The sequence below is a fragment of the Lagopus muta genome, chromosome 6, assembly GCF_023343835.1.
Source record: "Lagopus muta isolate bLagMut1 chromosome 6, bLagMut1 primary, whole genome shotgun sequence".
NCBI classification, from domain to species: domain Eukaryota; kingdom Metazoa; phylum Chordata; class Aves; order Galliformes; family Phasianidae; genus Lagopus; species Lagopus muta.
The window spans coordinates 48440235-48458170 of record NC_064438.1 but is presented as its reverse complement, the minus strand read 5'-3'; the positions used below and the strand labels follow the sequence as shown (position 1 = coordinate 48458170).

General features: G+C 37.0%; 1 protein-coding gene across 1 annotated transcript; it reads left to right on the top strand.

Moving 5' to 3' along the window:
* Positions 1–97: 97 nt before the first annotated feature.
* On the top strand, positions 98–17669 carry WARS1 (tryptophanyl-tRNA synthetase 1). The gene is made up of 12 exons (XM_048947806.1): positions 98–170; positions 1481–1535; positions 4547–4754; positions 5839–6046; positions 10338–10446; positions 11015–11134; positions 11697–11879; positions 13145–13245; positions 13786–13898; positions 14912–15085; positions 15556–15696; positions 17209–17669. The coding sequence occupies exons 3-12, from the start codon at positions 4641–4643 to the stop codon at positions 17365–17367; spliced, it is 1422 nt and encodes a 473-aa protein (XP_048803763.1). The 5' UTR covers positions 98–170; positions 1481–1535; positions 4547–4640; the 3' UTR covers positions 17368–17669.
* Positions 17670–17936: the final 267 nt, after the last annotated feature.

The following is a 17936-nucleotide window of genomic DNA, read 5'->3' as shown; positions in this document are numbered from 1 at the left end:
GCATCTTTCGATGCGGGCCCTCCGTGGGGGTGCGAGGCGAACGCTGATTTTTACGGGGGAACTGGAGGTGCGGAGCGATGGTTCCGCTCAGCTCGCGTTTCCCACCCGGAGCAGGACATAGAGCGCCGAGCGCGGTGATGCAATGGCTGTGGCAGCAGAGCGCTGAGCGGGTGAGCAGCGGGGCCGCGTGGAGCCGGGCGCCTAGAGATCACGGCCAAGGGCAGCGGAGGGGCCGCCCAGAGGGTACCGCTCCGGGCTTCGCCTCCTCTGGGCGAGCGGTGCTGCGGGGTCTCCGTTTGGGGGCCCTTTCCTAGGAAGCGGTGTCCGGGTGATGGGTGGGGGCTCAAATGGTACGGAACGCTGACAAGCTAGAATGTTGCACTGTCATCTCAGGGACTCGTCTTGCACACCTTCACCACGCTTTCACACTTGAATTGATGATCACTATGACTGTGATGACGGTTCCTTAAAACACATCCTGGTTGCAGTGCTTCCCTAGGCACGTTTCCATTGATGTCTACGTTCATGCTGTGTGCTTTAATTTATCTTTTCATTTTTTGCTTTCTCAACTTACCAAGTCAGTCCATTCTCAAGTTTCCATCTATGAATTTTTTCCTTCAACTATGTTTAGGGAAAGTATGTGATGTCTTTGAGCTTTCCTTCCTTTCCTGACAGCTTTCCTTATGTAATACATTTTGTAACATGCATTTTGCTACACTGTAGAATATCCTGTTTACGAGGCTGGATAGTAACAGGACAAGGGGGAATGGTTTCAAAGTAAGTCAGGGGTGGTTTAGATTAGATACGAGGAGGAAGTTTTTCCACACAGAGGGTGGTGACGCACTGGAACAGGTTGCCCAAGAAGGTTGTGGATGCCCCATCCCTGGAGGCATTCAAGGCCAGGCTGGATGTGGCTCTGGGCAGCCTGGTCTGGTGGTTGGTGACCCTGCACATAACAGGGGGGTTGAAACTAGATAAGCATTGTGGTCCTTTTCAACCCATGCCATTCTATGATTCTATGAATATCCAGTTGTTTGTTTGTTGTTTTTTTTAAAGATCAGAATTGCATTTATGTATTTCAAAAGCTGGTAAAGACCCACGTCCCAAATCACTGAATGCCTGGCTTGAGTTTCACCAGCAAAGAAGGACAATACTGACGCAACTGGAAATAAGCTTTCAGTAGCATTCAATTTCTTCTCTATCTTTTTTATTTCCATCCTATTTTTATTCAGCTTATTCCCATCTTATTAAGGAGTTTTTCTGTTTTATAATTCTCCAGTTTCTGCACTCAGTCTCAGCCATATTTCAGCCTTTCTGAAAGGAGGCAATCCATCAGTAGATACATTAAAGAATTAAGGTAAAACAACTTGTTTTACGCCAAAGAATAAATCTTGTTTACATTTTCCTATTTTGCAATATTTGAAAATGGCAGATTTCAATGTTTTCAATGTGAATTTACCCCGTATGCTTTCTTTTCCAGTTAAATATCTCATGCTTACAAAAAACGGAAAAACCTGCTATTGAAAGAAAAGAATGTAAGTAAACTGTAGGCCTATGTCATTTAATTACTTAACATCTATTATGCTTCCTCTTTAAAATAATGCTGTCGAACTATGCTTAATCAAACTTGAAGGGATCTAAATTAAGCATCTAAGGATCACACATAATACATTAGTAGTCACTTTTATTTTAGTCCATTCTGTAATATAAGTACGGTTTCAGCATTAATAGACCAAAATAGAAAGCAATGCACGTATTTCTCAGTCTTTTCAAAGTACTTTGCTGAAATCTGGGAATATTACAGCTGTCTAACAAACAGCCTTAATGAAAGATATATTTAGTTAATGATAGATATGGAGGACTTGATAAATTAAAAACAAGTTTTCTAGGCGAGTGAAGGTTTTTTTGTTTGTTTTAAACAGTGGCAGTTCAAATATGCTATATAAATATATCCAAGGTTGTGATTCGACTGGTTATTTTGTAGAAGGAATGCTTTCAACTTTTGTTTAATGGCTAATTCAACTATTAGGTGCTTTTTTCATTTTTAATTCTGGGAAAAGGAGACAAATACATGTGAAGCTTTATTGTAAACAGCTTTTATAATTTATTCCAATTAAATATATACCTTGTAAACTCAGTCTATTCACACTGCACGCTCAGCAGCAGGACAGCTTACCAGGAGAGTATTGAGGTGCTAGAACAGGCTGCCTGGTGATGTTGGGGATCACCATCTCTGGAGGTATTCAAAGCCAGGTAGGATGGGGCCCTGGGCAGCCTGGTCTAGTATTAGACATAAAGGTTGGCAGCCCTGCCTGCAGCTGGGAGGTTGGAGCTTGATGACCCTTAGGTCCCTTCCAGCCCAAGTCTTTCTATGATATGATTCAATAATATACCTGGGAGGCTGTCTGGAATTGTTTGAATCTATATCACTCTGCTGAAAACAAGCAAACAGAAAAAACCTAACACTGCTCACTTTAAAGCTGATCAGAGGTGACAGTCTTCTCCACAAATACATCTCCTACAACTGTGTCTGGACTTTCAGCTAAGAAAACCATTTCTCTTTGAATATCCATAATCCTCTGAAAGACAGCAGGATTGTACATAGCACAGAACTTGTCCTCTGTGGCCATGGTATGACAGAAAATGCCTGGAGTGAATCATTTTCCCAACACGCTTGTCTTCAACTCAGTATAAGTTTAATTAATTAACTTTCCTTTTTCATTACTACATTTGTCACTGTCCCATCTGATTGTAACCTAGGTAAAATAGGAATCAATTTATGACTTCAGATGACATCACTTTCCTCAAGAGAAGAAAGCATGCAACAGTTTGGATGATTGCATCAGCAACTGCATCCAACTGTGATGCAGCACTTTGCCACACTAGCCAAGTTGCATTTATATTTTCCATAGAAAATTTACTTTTCCCTCAGTGCATTTTTGTCATTAAGATCTGCACTACGTCATTTTATCAGCCTCAGATTTCATCAAGATAACATTGCAAGTGCAGCTGTTGTTGACACAGATGAAACAGGATGATGCTTTGATTTTTACTATAAAAAAAAAAAAGCGCCTTGGCACTTATGTACATCTGCAGACCTCATCGTTTGCATCATTGCAGAAAGCTGCTGAGCATCAGCAATTTCTTGAAATAAGAAGTTCTGCCTCTGCAGTTGAATTTTTTATTTTTTTATTTTTTTTTACTCATGGCAGGCTGATAACAGCTTTGCCAAATTTCAGACAGCCATAGAAGTCTATTTTCAGATTGGAGTACTTAGAGACAATTTATCAAATAATTTTGGAAAGAAAAAAAAAAAAATCATCAGAGGAAGAAATTACCAGAGGAGCAAAAGTTGCTGTGCCAGGATTACTGTAGGCATGTGTAGTAATGTAGGCTTAATTCAGTGTAGTCCATATTACAGGAGTTTCCACTGTTGTAAATCACTAAGAGTTAGACAATGTATTCACTCAAGTTAAGTACAAACCTGCTTGTAACATATTTCAGATTATAACTGTGGAGACAAAGATCAAAATGCTTCTGGTTTGGAATGAAAATAACCTTCTCTAATTTAAACATGTTTGAAAACAAGAACTTGCTTAACAGTTTAACAGCATTACTTAGCTTTCTGTGCTTTCTGTGTTGGTATACTGTAAACTGTGCAGCTGTTGTTTTCCAGACTCTTAGTTGCTGTTAATTAAAAAAAAAAAAAAAAATTAGAGTGCTAAGAAACTATCACAGTAAGTTATTAGTAATATGTGCAATATTATGGGTGTTAGCCTGGGAGAGAAGCCTATTTAGAGAGGTGAGGACACTGTGTTAGGAGGTTTCTGTGATCAAGGTGTATGTTGGATGTAAGGAAGACTGCTGGGTTGTTATTCTTAGATTCAGCTATCTCCCAGGGTTGTTTTGCAGCAGTTCATAAGATGAACAAATAGTTCATTACACTTCAGAGTATTGCTTACCTATGGATTGATTCTTCCACAGAAAGCAGCATTTCTTACTGATCATTTGTGTCTTTCTTTAACCTCTGGAGGAGAGCAGACCTTTCTCTCATATAGCTTTCTATGAGTTGAAATACTATATGGCATATATTAAGATAAAATTCCATGTAACACTTAGAAAAATCTCTTGATTGATTCAGCTTTTGTGGGACAAAATGTGACAAGGTACCAAAAGCAGTACAAATACATTAAGCTGTCATGAATAGGATGTCCAACTGATCAGAGATGCTCTGAATCATAGATGTATTTAATTCTTTTGTCACCATTTTGCAAATGTGTTCTAGTGTTAGATGAGATACTTAGAGAAACAACATTGGAATGATCTGTACATTTATTTGCTGCTCAACGCCAGTCCTTTTCTGCATGAAACTAAATTAAATGTTCTAAGCTTGTTTGCTCTTTGAAGCTCACTATGTTGAAGCCTTTACTTTATCCAGCTGTTATCAATAGCATTAGGTATGTGGTCAGTGGAATTCTTTGTTCTTCTATTCGCCTGATCTTCAAGGTAAACATGGAAGAATAAAACACTGTTTTTTACCCTACAGTTCTTCTGGCTTTGCTGCCACTTTCAAGCCAAAAAACTGGAAGTCTTTGGATTTAATTGAATTGTAAATAAAAGGTCATTTACAGTCCAGCAAAATGGCTGATAGTCCGAACTGTGATTTGAAATCCCTGAATCCACTTCAGCTGTTTGAGAAAGTAACTGAACAAGGAGAGAAAGTCAGAGCACTGAAAGCAGGAAAGGCACCAAAGGTATTTCCATTCCATGTGTGTAACCAGTCATTTTCAATGTCTTTAAGAGTACTGAAGAATATGGTTGTTCTGAGATCTTATTTATATTGCATTAAGAAAAAATTCTTTGTTTAAAAATACTTATGTCCACTATGTGGTCATACCTCAAACAAAATAGTTATTAATAAGAGCAAAGCTGTTATTCCTGAAGTAAAAACAGAGTTGTGTAGACTTATACTCTGCTTCCACTAGTTGCTGTGATCCAAGATTCTTGGTTTTCAAATGAAGTTAATATCATTTTCTTTCTGTCCTGTTATTAGGCTCTCTGTTAATAAATAATAATCATCATCATCATCATCATCTTTCTCCATACATTATTGTACAGATTAGCAAATATGTCTTCCTGTAGCTGTTCCTGCTTAATCTTCCTAGAGTGATTTAGTATTTTGCCATTAATTTCCAGTTCCCTGTGCTGTCATCACTGTGTTGGCAGAGTCTTAATATGCCAGAGTTTTAATTTGTTCTCTCTTCATAGATTACTTGTGGGAGTAAGTCTTGAAAACTAAGCATTAGTTTTAAAACCTCAATGTATTTATTGCTTACATGACATATTGCATTAGCCTTGTACTAAAAGGGCCGTAACTATGGGATTTATGAAGACCTTCATCTTCCGGTTAGTCTTCAAGTCTGTAAGCAAATTGTTAACAATTGAGCCACTAAAAGAACACTGTAAAGTAAATTAGGTAATATTTTATGTTATAGCTGTGTATCACTTTGTCTGCTTAAATTGTTAGTCTTGTTAAAAATGCTTGCCTGTTTTTCTAGAGTTTTGTTTCCTCATGCATAAGTGGAAAAGAGGGACAGATACTTTAAATACATTGCCAGTGATAATGAGCTGAATTCTTCTGGTTAGAAAACTGTTGCTTTCTATTTGCTTTAATTTTACCATTGGCAGAGATGCTGCAAACATAAATAAAGGCTTAGAACTTATGAATAATGCACTTCAAGTCAAAGCATGGATACAGATTTTTGGAGGACTGAGACGTTCTTACAGTTGTCTATCTCAATTATGTCAAATCAAACAGCTGTTTTTCTCTTTATTCAGGATGAAATAGATGCAGCAGTGAGAATGCTGTTGTCATTAAAGCTGTCATATAAAACAACAACAGGACAAGATTATCAGGCAGGCTTACCTCCAAAAGATCATGCATTAATAAACAATGGTACAACTAAGGAAGAGGATGAAGATCTTGTGGACCCCTGGAACGTGCAGACATCAAATGCTAAAGGCGTGGATTATGACAAACTCATAGGTACAGCTCCTCACTAACACTAAGGGATTTATGTGAAGTGATTGTAATGACCACAAAAAACAGCAAAGGATCACAAGTCCTGATCAGCAGAATTGAGTAACACTTAATTCATGTCTGACATTAGCATTCACATCTAAAGAATTTACTATAGGAGTTTAAAATGTCCAAGGCAAGGATTTCCCCACTTCAGTTGGAAATAAGTTTTATTCAGTTTGTTTTTAGCATAAGAACTATTATTAGAAGCTATGTTAATGCAGATATTGTGAATGAGTATGTTTATCATAGTGTTTGTGACGCTGAACAGCTAAAGCCTACATACAGCATTCTGGCCAGGTTGTAGAATTCTTCTGTATTTGACTTGACTTCTGCATTAAGGAGGGCAGAGCTAATGCAGAAGTCTCTAAGGATAACAGTACCTTTACAAGACATGCTGTCAAACAGCCAGATGCTGTTTGGGACAGAAAAGATGCAGCTTATGCATAAAAAAAACATAAATGGAAATGGTAATCATACTATGTAAAGCAGAGGCCACTGACCAGTTTTCAGATCACCTAAGAAAGATATTGGTTACTATTTAGTACTGAAAAAGAAATAACTTACCTTTTTCCAAGGATAAGGACCTGCTGGAAAACTTCTAAAAGAAATAATCTCCAATAGAGATGCTTCCTCTTGGGCTGCCAGCTTTTAAATGGGGTTAGGAAGGGGTGGACTCAAGGTCTATCTATGCCTTCCAATCTCACAGGTGAATTGCTTGCACCTGTGCTCCCAGGGCTGGCCCTGCTCCTTCACCAGGTGCTCAATCTGTGACCTAACAGTTCCCATACAGTAATGGAAAATACTTTAGGGATGTTACAAAACTTGCAAAGCTCTGTAATTTAAAAAATGTGGCTTTAGTTTGTTTCCTTATTTGTCTTATAGTTTATTTTTAAAGCTTGAGTCCATAACATTGAAATAGGCAAGAAAACTTTTTCATTAATTTTAACTAATTTTGCCCTCTTTTAAGTGAAATAGTTGTTAATCTTCAACATATATTTCATACCTCAATGAAAATTCTTAAACAGTTGTATGTTGTTCATTTGTGAAACAGACAAGAGAGCATACACCTTCATGTGTCAGCAATTATTACTTACATTTGGGAGTTCAGTTGCAGCATTCTTTTAACTGAGTATGATTTTCTTGAAAGATCCTATCAGATGTATGTGTGATGTGGCTTAGTAGAAAGCCATAGGAGAAAGGAAAAGCTGAAGAGGGAAAAACATGCAAAAAAAAATACATGTCAGGAGGGGAAAAAGGAGAAAGATAATTGTTGGATTCTAGAAATAAATCTCATTTCTTGTGTAGGAGATACAGAGAAGGCCTTTTTTGTTTTCTTGGAGGAAGTTCTAACTCTTGTATTCTATTCTTCCCATTTTTCTGCTTCTGTTGGCACAATCTCAGTGTCTCTCAAAGTGACTAGCATGACTTCACTGTAAATTAATTATCTAAAGAAGTGCTATCCTTTTACCTGACAGCAGCTTCCTTTTCTAGTAACTGTTTGTGTATGTGTGCATGTAGGTATGTGTCCTTTTGACCTACTCTACAATGGAGAGTTAGGATAGTTCTTCCCTATTTGCATTGCTAACAGGTTGGAGAATTTGACACATGAGTCATGTAGCTTAAATTCTAAGTTATTCATTGAAAACTTTTCATAAAAGAAAGGTAGCCACTCTGGGAAGTGAAACAGTTACTACTTGCTATCAATAAACTTTCCTCATCTTTTTAAAAATAGTAATTAGAATATCACCCAAGAGATCAGTATAACGTTATAAATATAACTCTTAAAATAAAGGAAATATTTGTATCACCTACAATCTATTCATATGTTATTTATCTACTAGTTGTACTCTATAAAATTGTCAGTATGTTTATTTTTCTTCAAACATAGAAGAAATGAACATGCTAAAAGCATGGTGTAATTGAGAGGAGTGTTATTCTCAAATGTTTCCTGGATGTTCCATGGTTATGCACCAGAACAGATATTCAGGGAAGAAAGATTCTGTTAACCAGAATGTTTGCTGTCTGCTAGTCCAGACTTCATCAGTTGTGAGACTTCATCAGGTGGGAGATGGTGTAAATAGCCATACTGAAGATGAGTTAAACAGTATCCATTGTTCTCACCTTTTCTACTAGGCTAATCATATCGTCATAGAAGGCTGTTAAGTTGGAATTCCCATTCATAAATCCATACTGACTTCTCCCAGTCACTTTCATATCTTTAATAACATTTGAATGATTATTTGCCTCATCATGTGCTCAGAGATTGAGGTGTGGCTGACTGCCCTCTAATATCACATTTCCTTCTTCTTGCCCTTCTTCAAAGTGGGAGTGGTATTTGCTTTCTTCCATTCCGCAGGCACCTCTCCCAGTTTCCATGGTTGTTCAGAGATTATTAAGACTAGATTGGTCAGAAAGTGACTGGAATAACAAGTAGTAGATTATTAGTTTTCTGCATGCATATAGAACCTGGCAAAGAGGAAAAAGTACACAATACGTTTTCAATAAATGCAAATATACTTTTCAGAATGGCAGCATTCAAGATTTCTTATGTACAGCAAGAGCAAAGCTGTCTTTTCATAAAAGCAAGGATATTAAAGATCAAAAGTATGCTAGGAATTTTTTAAAAGCTTGTCAGAGAGTGGAGACTGTGTCCTTGTCAGAAATTGTTCAGGAATACAGATTCTCTCTGGATAGAGAATCTAAGAAGGTGTTAAATTCCTCATTAAAGGAAACAGGTGGGCAAAAATTAGACAGCTTCTTTAGCAAGGAAGAGGAAAATAGAGAAAAGGCAGTCATACAGACTCTGAATGTTTAATACAGTTACTTAGGTATTTCTAGAGAGCTTTCAATCATTTCTCACACTACACAAATGTTTCTAAGGTGGCTAGCCCCAGCTGGTGTCAGTATTCTCATGATTTCTGTATCACAGAACCACAGAAATGTGAAGGTTGGCAGAGACCTCTGGGTCCCTCCTATCTAGTCCAACTCTGCTGCTCAAAAAGGGACAGCCAGAGCTGGATGCCCAGGATTACATTTGTATGGCTTTTGAAGATCTCCAAGAAGAAGACTCCATTACATCTCTTTCCAGAAGAGTAGCCTCTTGACTATTCTGCTGAGTTAAGAGTTTCCATGTTCATCTGCCCTCTAATTAGCATTCATCCAAATTATTATTATTCAGGTGTTTTTACTGCATTTTATTTGCTTGGAATAAATTAATTCAGTAATTAAGAACTGCTTAGGACAAGCAAATGTGGTGATGCTCAGAAAACATGGATTACATGTACAGTACTACTCTAGTAGGAAGTTGAAGTCCGTGGAAAGACATTTCAGTTAATTACTGTATCACACCAGGAAGATTTTTAATAGATGGGTATAGGTATTATATCCCTATAAAATGTACTTATGTATCCATTTTGCTCCCTTGAATAATCTGTCAATCACAATAAGATATTCTGATGCTCAGTAGAGTAGAATAGTAGCAAAGGTTAGATTCTTTTCAAGATTTCTCTGAGCGGGTCAAAATCATGAAGAATAAATGTGTTCATTAGGGTCCAAGAATTGGGATCGAAGTGTAGGAAGCTTTACTGAAGGAAGAAGATGTTTGCCCCAGTTTCATCTGCAAGAAGGAAAAAATGCTGCTACTTCAGTCCAATAAAATTTTTCTTAAATGAAATTACTTCAACTGAAAAAGTTTTATTTTAATCAGCTGATTTCCTAAACCACCAAGCAATAAGTCTTACTTGATTGCAATGAAAAGAATTATGCATTACCTTTTGAAGCCTCTTGAGGGGAGCAGTATCCATAATCACGTTGATACAAATGGGGAGTAAAGTTTGGAGAAGAGAATTTGGGATTGAAAAGTGGAAAACGTGATTGGAGGGCTGAAAATTTAAACGTCAAGAAAGGAACATTAAGTTCCTTGCAGCCATTTTTATCCTCTGATATACAGAGGCCAATTTATTGATCTAATTATGTTTCCCTGAATAGCAGTTCTGCTATAAAAAAAAAACTGCTATTATAATCAATCATGGATGGAGCAAAATGGGGATGTAGTGATTAGACCGGGCCTATTAGCAGAGTTAATTTCAGAGACTACTGTTAGGACTCAAGGGAAAAATAAGGAAAATTTAGCCATTTTAGTTTTTACCTGAGATGTTAAGATGTTCTTTTTGAGTTGGGCTCCATGGATTAATGAAAGATCTGTTTTGGCTATGCTAATTTTTTATTTCTCTTTTTCTCAACATTATTATTTTAGTTCGGTTTGGCAGCACTAAAATTGATACAGATCTGATCAATCGAATAGAAAGAGCTACTGGGCAAAAACCTCACCGATTTCTACGTAGAGGAATCTTTTTTTCTCACAGGTGAGACTTTCTCATTAAAATTCAAAAATGTCAAATTATTAAGACTTTCTCTAAGCATTACTGGGAGAAACCTGTGACCAGCAAAAGGCTGTGTTCATTTACACCAGGTAAAGCAACTGTAATTTGCAATTAGCAACTACTCCAGGTCTACTGTGTCAACATTTGAAACACTTTGTTCTTTTTGGGTACATGCGTCAATTTTTTTATGCCTTCACTAATCCCAAATAGAAAGAGAAATGTGCAGGGAATCTTTGCTTTGTAGAGGTTCCATTTTGACCCAGGATGTTAATGGATGGATGGAGAAATTGGCCCAGCAAAGAATACCAGGGCTCATATGCTGCAAAGCTCTGCTTATTTGAGCAAGGGTTCACATGACCTGTGGATCTATACATCTATACTATCACATAAAAAAGGCTCAGGGAGTAATATTAAACACCAGCCTGCAAGTCCTCTATGGTTTATTTGTTAATATGCATGGATTTTTTGTGTAAAGCAGCTAGCACTTTTCAAATAAGTTCAGTCAAGTTTTTTCCATTTGTGTTTTTTATTGTTTGTTTGTTTGTTTCAGAGATATGGACCAAATCCTTCATGCTTATGAAAATAAGAAGCCCTTTTACCTTTATACTGGCAGAGGACCATCCTCTCAGGCAATGCACATTGGTCATCTTATCCCATTTTTATTCACAAAGTAAGCTATTTCTACCATTAGTATTACTCAAAAATATTTTTTTCCTAAGGAAATCTTGACTGCTGTCTATGGAAATACCAAAATGGTACATTACAGTTAGTTCTGTTTGTCTGAGATAAATGTTGATGAATTTAATCCATACAATCATTAAAATTACCCAATCCCTGTATCACTATGAAGCCTTCATCTTTGTACCTGTCCCTCCATAGCAGTTCATAGAACTTTTGCTTCTTTTAAGCCGAGTTTGTGATGGAACTCAACCTGGTTAGTTAGGTGGTGTCTGCAGTAGAAGCAGGACAGAAAGATACTGGACTCTGAGCCAAAAAATGTCTTAAATTCTACTCCCATTTCAAATGATAACATATGTACAGGAAACAGTGAGTGAGTCTTTTTTCCAGGTAAGTTGTCATTATAATCTATATAAAACATTTATGTTTGCTCACATATGGTGCAGTCCTTTGTATATCCTTCTGTTTAAAATGTATGAAAATACTTATAGCTGTCTAGCAAAAAGGTCTTCATTTCTACTTATTCTGAAATAAAATCTCCCTGCTTTTATTAGGTGGCTGCAAGAAGCATTTGATGTTCCTTTAGTTATACAGTTAACTGATGATGAGAAGTACCTTTGGAAGGATATGACAACTGAGAAAGCATATGAATATGCTAAAGAAAATGCAAGAGATATTATTGCATGTGGTTTTGATGTCAATAAAACCTTTATCTTTTCTGATTTAGACTACTTGGGGTAAGTTGAAATTTACTTAGAGCACTGAAATCGAAAACATATTTGCATTTTCTCTCTAACTTGAATAGCCAGCAGTGTTTTTCTTTACATAAGCGTGTGCAGGTTTGAGAGCTTCAATAGAAGTTTTACAATACTTAAAGTAAAATTGCTGATTTTTATGCTATTCAATATCTTATATACATACTCTTGTCATTCTCCTGTATAATATATGAACAAACGCTTGCGTACACAGCGTTTAAATTTAAATTACAAGAAATATATTAAAGCTGCTAAAAGGTAAAAAATACTAAAACCACCAAGAAAACTCCAGACTGACTTAGGATGGCATTAAAGTCTTTGAGATGTATTTATAGTTCAACCACATTAACTAAAAGCATTTCACAAATGATGCAAACAATTAGTTTAATGCATTATGAAAAAATAGCAATGAAAAACTGAGTAAAGTTTAAGGAAGATCTAAGAGAAAGAAGCTTCTACTGGAGTTGCCCTCTCAGAAGGAAGAAAAAAATTGGCCAAGTTCAGAACTGAAGTTTTGGGCTTTGTTCTTCCATAAGAGGTGATAAGCTTCTGAAAATACCTGGGTGAGAGGGTGTTCATTTTAGAGAAGAACTGTACCCCCTAGACTGTGGAACCTATAAGACAGTTTTTCCTACTCCTCTGACTTTCCTGCCTTAAAGTTAGGTTAATGCAGATATCCCTCATGACTGAATAAGGGCATGTTAGACCTGCCAATTCTATTGCTTCAGTTTTCCAGTAGAAGTAAAAAAAAACAGAGAAGATGCTGAGCTATATTTCATTTGGAAAAGCTGCTGATGTATTTGGTGATAGTGGAAGACGGGGAACTTAGCTCTGAGCTACTATTGCTTTAGTGAACTGCTGGGATACCAAGCAACACAGGAAATGCGATCTATTCAGGTTGTCTGAGTTCACAGAAAGGCATAAAGAGAATTCACTCCAGACTTCATGAGGCACAGTTTCTAAATTAAAATATTTCTGGTTTTAGATAATTAAATCTGGTTTTCAAAAAGTATTGTTTTCAGTATAACATTTTGGGGAAAAAACAGTAAAATTTTCCAGGCAAAAAAAGTTGTTTTTAGTGTCCTCTAACAATCCTCTAATTATCATCTCAGTGAACCACAAAAAGACCAAACTAGTGCTTTCAGAGATTTAATCCTGCAAGCTTTGTGACATTCTCAGCTTTTGGAATGAAAACTTCTGTCCCGCTCTTGGCTTCTCATGTTATTTTTCCACTTTCTTTCTCACAGGTCAAGTACAGGATTCTACAAGAATATCATCAAGGTTCAGAAGCATGTTACATTTAACCAAGTGAAAGGAATCTTTGGCTTTACCGACAGTGATTGTATTGGTAGGAAATAGTCGTTTGCTGGAAATGATCCTTGCTTTCACTTTCTATGGTGCTATTTAAGTAACTATTCAGAGACTGGTATGTGCCACTCAGGAAACAGATGGGAACAGTAGCGTTACTAACAACAAAGTATAAAGCAGAAAAGTTGAAAGGACCACGATAGTGAACCATTCCTGATTTTTCTATGTAGCTATAGTCCGTTATATACTTTCTAAAACTTCTACTGCAAAACTATATAGGAAAAACTTGCATTAATACACACATACACTAACATGAGAAAAGATAAGGAGTGCTCAAAAGCCTAATTATCATGGTGCTAGATGGTTCTTTCTTCCGTTTGCTTCACTACCATTGCAGGTTTCTGTCTCACTGTAGAAAACTCAGAGAGGATCTCACCACTGTTTACAAATATCTGTAGTGTGGGAACTCAAATGGATGTGACTGGGCTCTTTGCAGTTGCATGCAGCAACAGGACACAGGGCAACGGGTGAAAATGCCTTTGCAGACTTCACTATCATATCCCAACTTCTTGTTTTCTAGGGAAGATCAGCTTTCCTGCTATTCAAGCTGCTCCATCCTTCAGTTCTTCATTTCCACAGATTTTCAATGGCAAGGAGAACATTCAGTGTCTTATCCCATGTGCTATTGATCAAGTAAGAAAATCATATTTCTTAATTTCTTTTTCCTGGATTTGTTTGTGTAATTTACTGTTCAGGCATCATGGTGGCATATCAAAATGTGCATGAAACATTCCTGCAAGCACCTTTTTCAGATGGGAGCTGGAAGAGATAAAAGGGCGTTCTGCTGTGTCCTGACAAAGATGAGGGCTTAGCTTCAAAATCATGTGTTACTCATTCTTTCCAGTCTTGAATCTGACTTGATCTCAACTCGTTTCAAAGCTGATATCTATGAAAGCAAAGACAGTAAAATCTTTAATTATGCAGAAGTGCACTGACATGGGGGTTGAAAGAAACTTCTAGCCATCTCCATGGTAACTAGGGCAAGAGATAGCGAGCCGTAACTTGCATCACAGGAGATGTATGTTGTACCCTGGGGGAAAATCTTCTATCAGAAAAGATAAAGAAGCATTGGAATAACTTGTGAGAAAGGCTGCAGAACCTCAGCTACAAGTGATTGTGCAGAGCAGCTGAGGAACATCAGTTACAAATGATAGCGGTAGCATCTTTAAATAAGTATTGTTTCTAGAAATCCGATTTTGCACTGTCTGAATCTTTAGCTCTTTTAGTCACAGGAACAGCCACTGGAAGATTATTTAATTACATTCTTCACCCACAATGTTATGGAGTAATTTTTTTGCATTTGGTTCAAGTCACAGCACAGCAATAGCACAGCTCTACCAGCTTGATCACTAATTTAGCTCAGGTCCTGTGCTCATTGTTAAAACACTCAGAAATTTTGCCAACTTAGAGGTATCCATTTCCAAATCCTTGTTAACCAAGAGAATCAGAGTGTACAGAGGAACTACAGAAATGAAAAAATAGAATTTTGTTTGTTTGCTGTTCTGAAGGGACTGTATCAACTGTGGAACTTGAGGTGTTTTTTTTTTCTTGACACCACCTGTTAAGGCATGAACTAACCAACACTAGCCAGCCTTTGAACCACATTTTTTAACTTTATTCTGTGCTTTTATTGATGATTGTTTTAGGATCCTTATTTTAGAATGACCCGAGATGTAGCACCTAGGATTGGCTATCCTAAACCAGCCTTACTGCACTCAGTCTTCTTCCCAGCCCTGCAAGGAGCACAAACAAAAATGAGTGCTAGTGATGTCAACTCCTCTGTCTTCCTCAATGATACACCCAAACAAATTAAGACAAAGGTAAGTATCTTCAAACCTTAAGCACACAAAGCTTTACAACAAATGGAAGAGGTGCTCCTCACCTTTACGTTTTTTTGTTTTCTTTGAATGTGTCTGCATTCTTTTCCTCTACATCTAATTGCAAAGAATCTTTAGGAATTGATAGTTATGCAAATGTAGCTAATCTGTCAAATGTAATCTTTTGCCTTCCCAACTAAACTGATAGTACAAAAATTAGCTAGAATTTGTTTCATATTTGGTCTAACTATGCAAGCTGTGGAATATGTATATACTCCACAGTCATTAGAAGCTGACATCTAATGACTGCCTTTTGCTTTCTTGCTTCAGTCTTGTTGCTCTGCCTTAACTCTTCTCAAATCACCCTTCAGCTTCTTCCTTAATAGAGAAGCTAGAGGACTGTGCTATAGCTCTCTTTACAATATAGCAATGCATAATTTAGTAGAAATTGTAAAATCATTGTATTGTTTCAGATTAACAAGCATGCCTTCTCAGGAGGCAGAGACACTATTGAAGAGCACAGGAAGTATGGAGGTAACTGTGATGTAGATGTGTCCTTTATGTACCTGACTTTCTTCCTTGAAGATGATGACAAGCTTGAACAACTGAAACAAGTAAGTAGCCAAGCTGAAGATATCCTTCATTCCTTTCCTTGGGGACAAACCTTTAACTAAGTTCACAGGTCATCTTTTTTTCTTTTTTTTTAATCCAAATGAACATTTTTAATTTCTAAGTATTTTCATAACTTTTTCGAACACTGTAGAGGATAAGTCCCCAGCTTTTTAAATGATGCTGCCTTAGGATCAGTGTTGTTTTTAATGGTATGATAACTTCACCTGTTCTTTGTGTGCAAAGTACCTAAATACAGCTTCAAAGGCTGGCTGATTTTTTTTTTTTTTTAATTTTTTTTTGTCTTATTATCACAAGAAAGGTAAAACCTGTTTTGTATAATTTACATTTATACATGTCTGGCAGAATTCTGTCCATTGGGGGTTTAGTTAATAGTACCCACATCATATTGGTTTATCAGCTTTCTCCTGCAGGAGAAGGGCAATAGCTACAGATTCTTTTCTAACCTTTTACTCCTTCCCAAACAAGGACAGAGTTGGATAGTTACTAGTAATCCTTTTGCAAACTGTTGCAAATTCCTTCCTTATGGAAATCTGGAGTGTGTTTTACATATTTAGCAATTTTCCATTAGGCTCCAGCCATTGAAATATTTACTATACAATTCTTGCTACCAAGAGCACAAAGACTAGACCACAGCCAGCAGCTTATCATAGAATCATTAAGATTGGAAAAGACCTCTAGAATGCAACTGTCCACCCATCACCATAACTGCACTGCTGCCTCAGAATCAGATTAGAAAACATGAAGTCACTGCTTATAGCAGCATTAGTGGAGCTGTTTCAGTTATGATTCCATAACTTTCAGAACTGCATACTCAAAGCAACAATGTCTTTAAAAAATAAAAATTAGAACTGAAATTAAAACAGTTTGTTCTTGTTAAAGTATTTTTCTTGAATTGCTATTACAAACGGCCTGATGAGAAAGGGGAAGTAAGTTTATTGCCATTTCAAATTGTAGTTGAACTGCCATAGCCATGTTTTCTAACCAGTGCTAAACTCTGCTGTTTAGCGAAAATATTCTCAGGAGCAGAGCAGTTGCACAGATTACCAACTCGTTATATAGGCAGCTAAACAGAGTTTGAGGGTCTGCTGTAAAAAGCTTACTCTGATCTCATCTCATACTTTACCCAAACTAAATGAGAGAACAGTGAAAATGTGAGCTGCTTATTGCAAAAAGCTGTTTGTTTGTTTTTTAAGTGAGATGTTAAGGAGAAAAATGTGCAATTTCCTGCAAATAATTACATCGCTTCCCAATTCAAATTGTATTTATTATATATAGCTAAACATGAGATTATCCAGCTGCCTCAGTCTTTTAAAAATCAATAAGAAATTCTTACAAGGTGTGTTTTCAATGATACCACATTATCTTCTAAGGCACGTGTTCATTTTTAAGACATCCAAATCTTCATTTGCCCTGGCCAGGCTTTTTAAGAAATACTTATCACTAGGTCTTGTTCTGTTTAGCATTATATTTAGCAACTAACACTTTGTTGACAGGCATACACAAGTGGAGAATTGCTCACAGGGGAGCTGAAGAAGGTGCTTATTGAAACATTGCAGCCCTTGATAGCAGCTCATCAAGAGAGACGGAAGCAGATCACAGATGAAGTAGTGAAGCAATTCATGACTCCACGGAAGCTGGCTTTTGAATTTTGAAGAGATGTTTATGTAACTCATCACTCAGTTAATCAAAATTGAGTAGTCGTTGTCTTCTGCTGTATATTATCACTCCCCAGTTATGAACAGCCTGCACTCAGTGCTTTATAAATACTGCTCTTAATGAGCTACTTACAAGGAGTATCAGAGTCCTGGAAAAGTTTAAAATAGAGTTTAAAATAGGACTTGTATCTATTTAAAATCAAAGTATGTTAATTAAGGCATCAAATCTGTATGAGATATAATTACCTAATCTAACAGAGAAGCATGTCTGTCAGCCCAAGACTGTATTTTACTGTATTTCATGTTGAAAATATAAATAAAATTGCCATTTTGATTATGAAGTCTAACTTGCAAATTGTTTTAGAAATGTTGGTTAACAATCATGCCTTGGCCTAATAGTTGGTAGTCTCCATTGTGTTTCACTTCACTTGGTTGACTGGCCAGTGTGTCCCTTGAGGCTACTGGGAACGTGCTGCACACACAGAGCGAGTGTTACATAGCAAATCACAAGGCGTCTTGGGCCTGGGATCAGTGCAGAAGGAATGGAGATCTATGAATCGTACACA

Bases quoted from the DNA above. Each gene is read 5' to 3' on its own strand.
- WARS1 (XM_048947806.1), top strand. From the start codon at position 4,641: ATGGCTGATAGTCCGAACTGTGATTTGAAATCCCTGAATCCACTTCAG. The intron at 4,755-5,838 runs GTATTTCCATTC...CTCTTTATTCAG, and splicing joins AAGCAGGAAAGGCACCAAAG to GATGAAATAGATGCAGCAGT. The intron at 11,880-13,144 runs GTAAGTTGAAAT...TCTTTCTCACAG, and splicing joins TCTGATTTAGACTACTTGGG to GTCAAGTACAGGATTCTACA.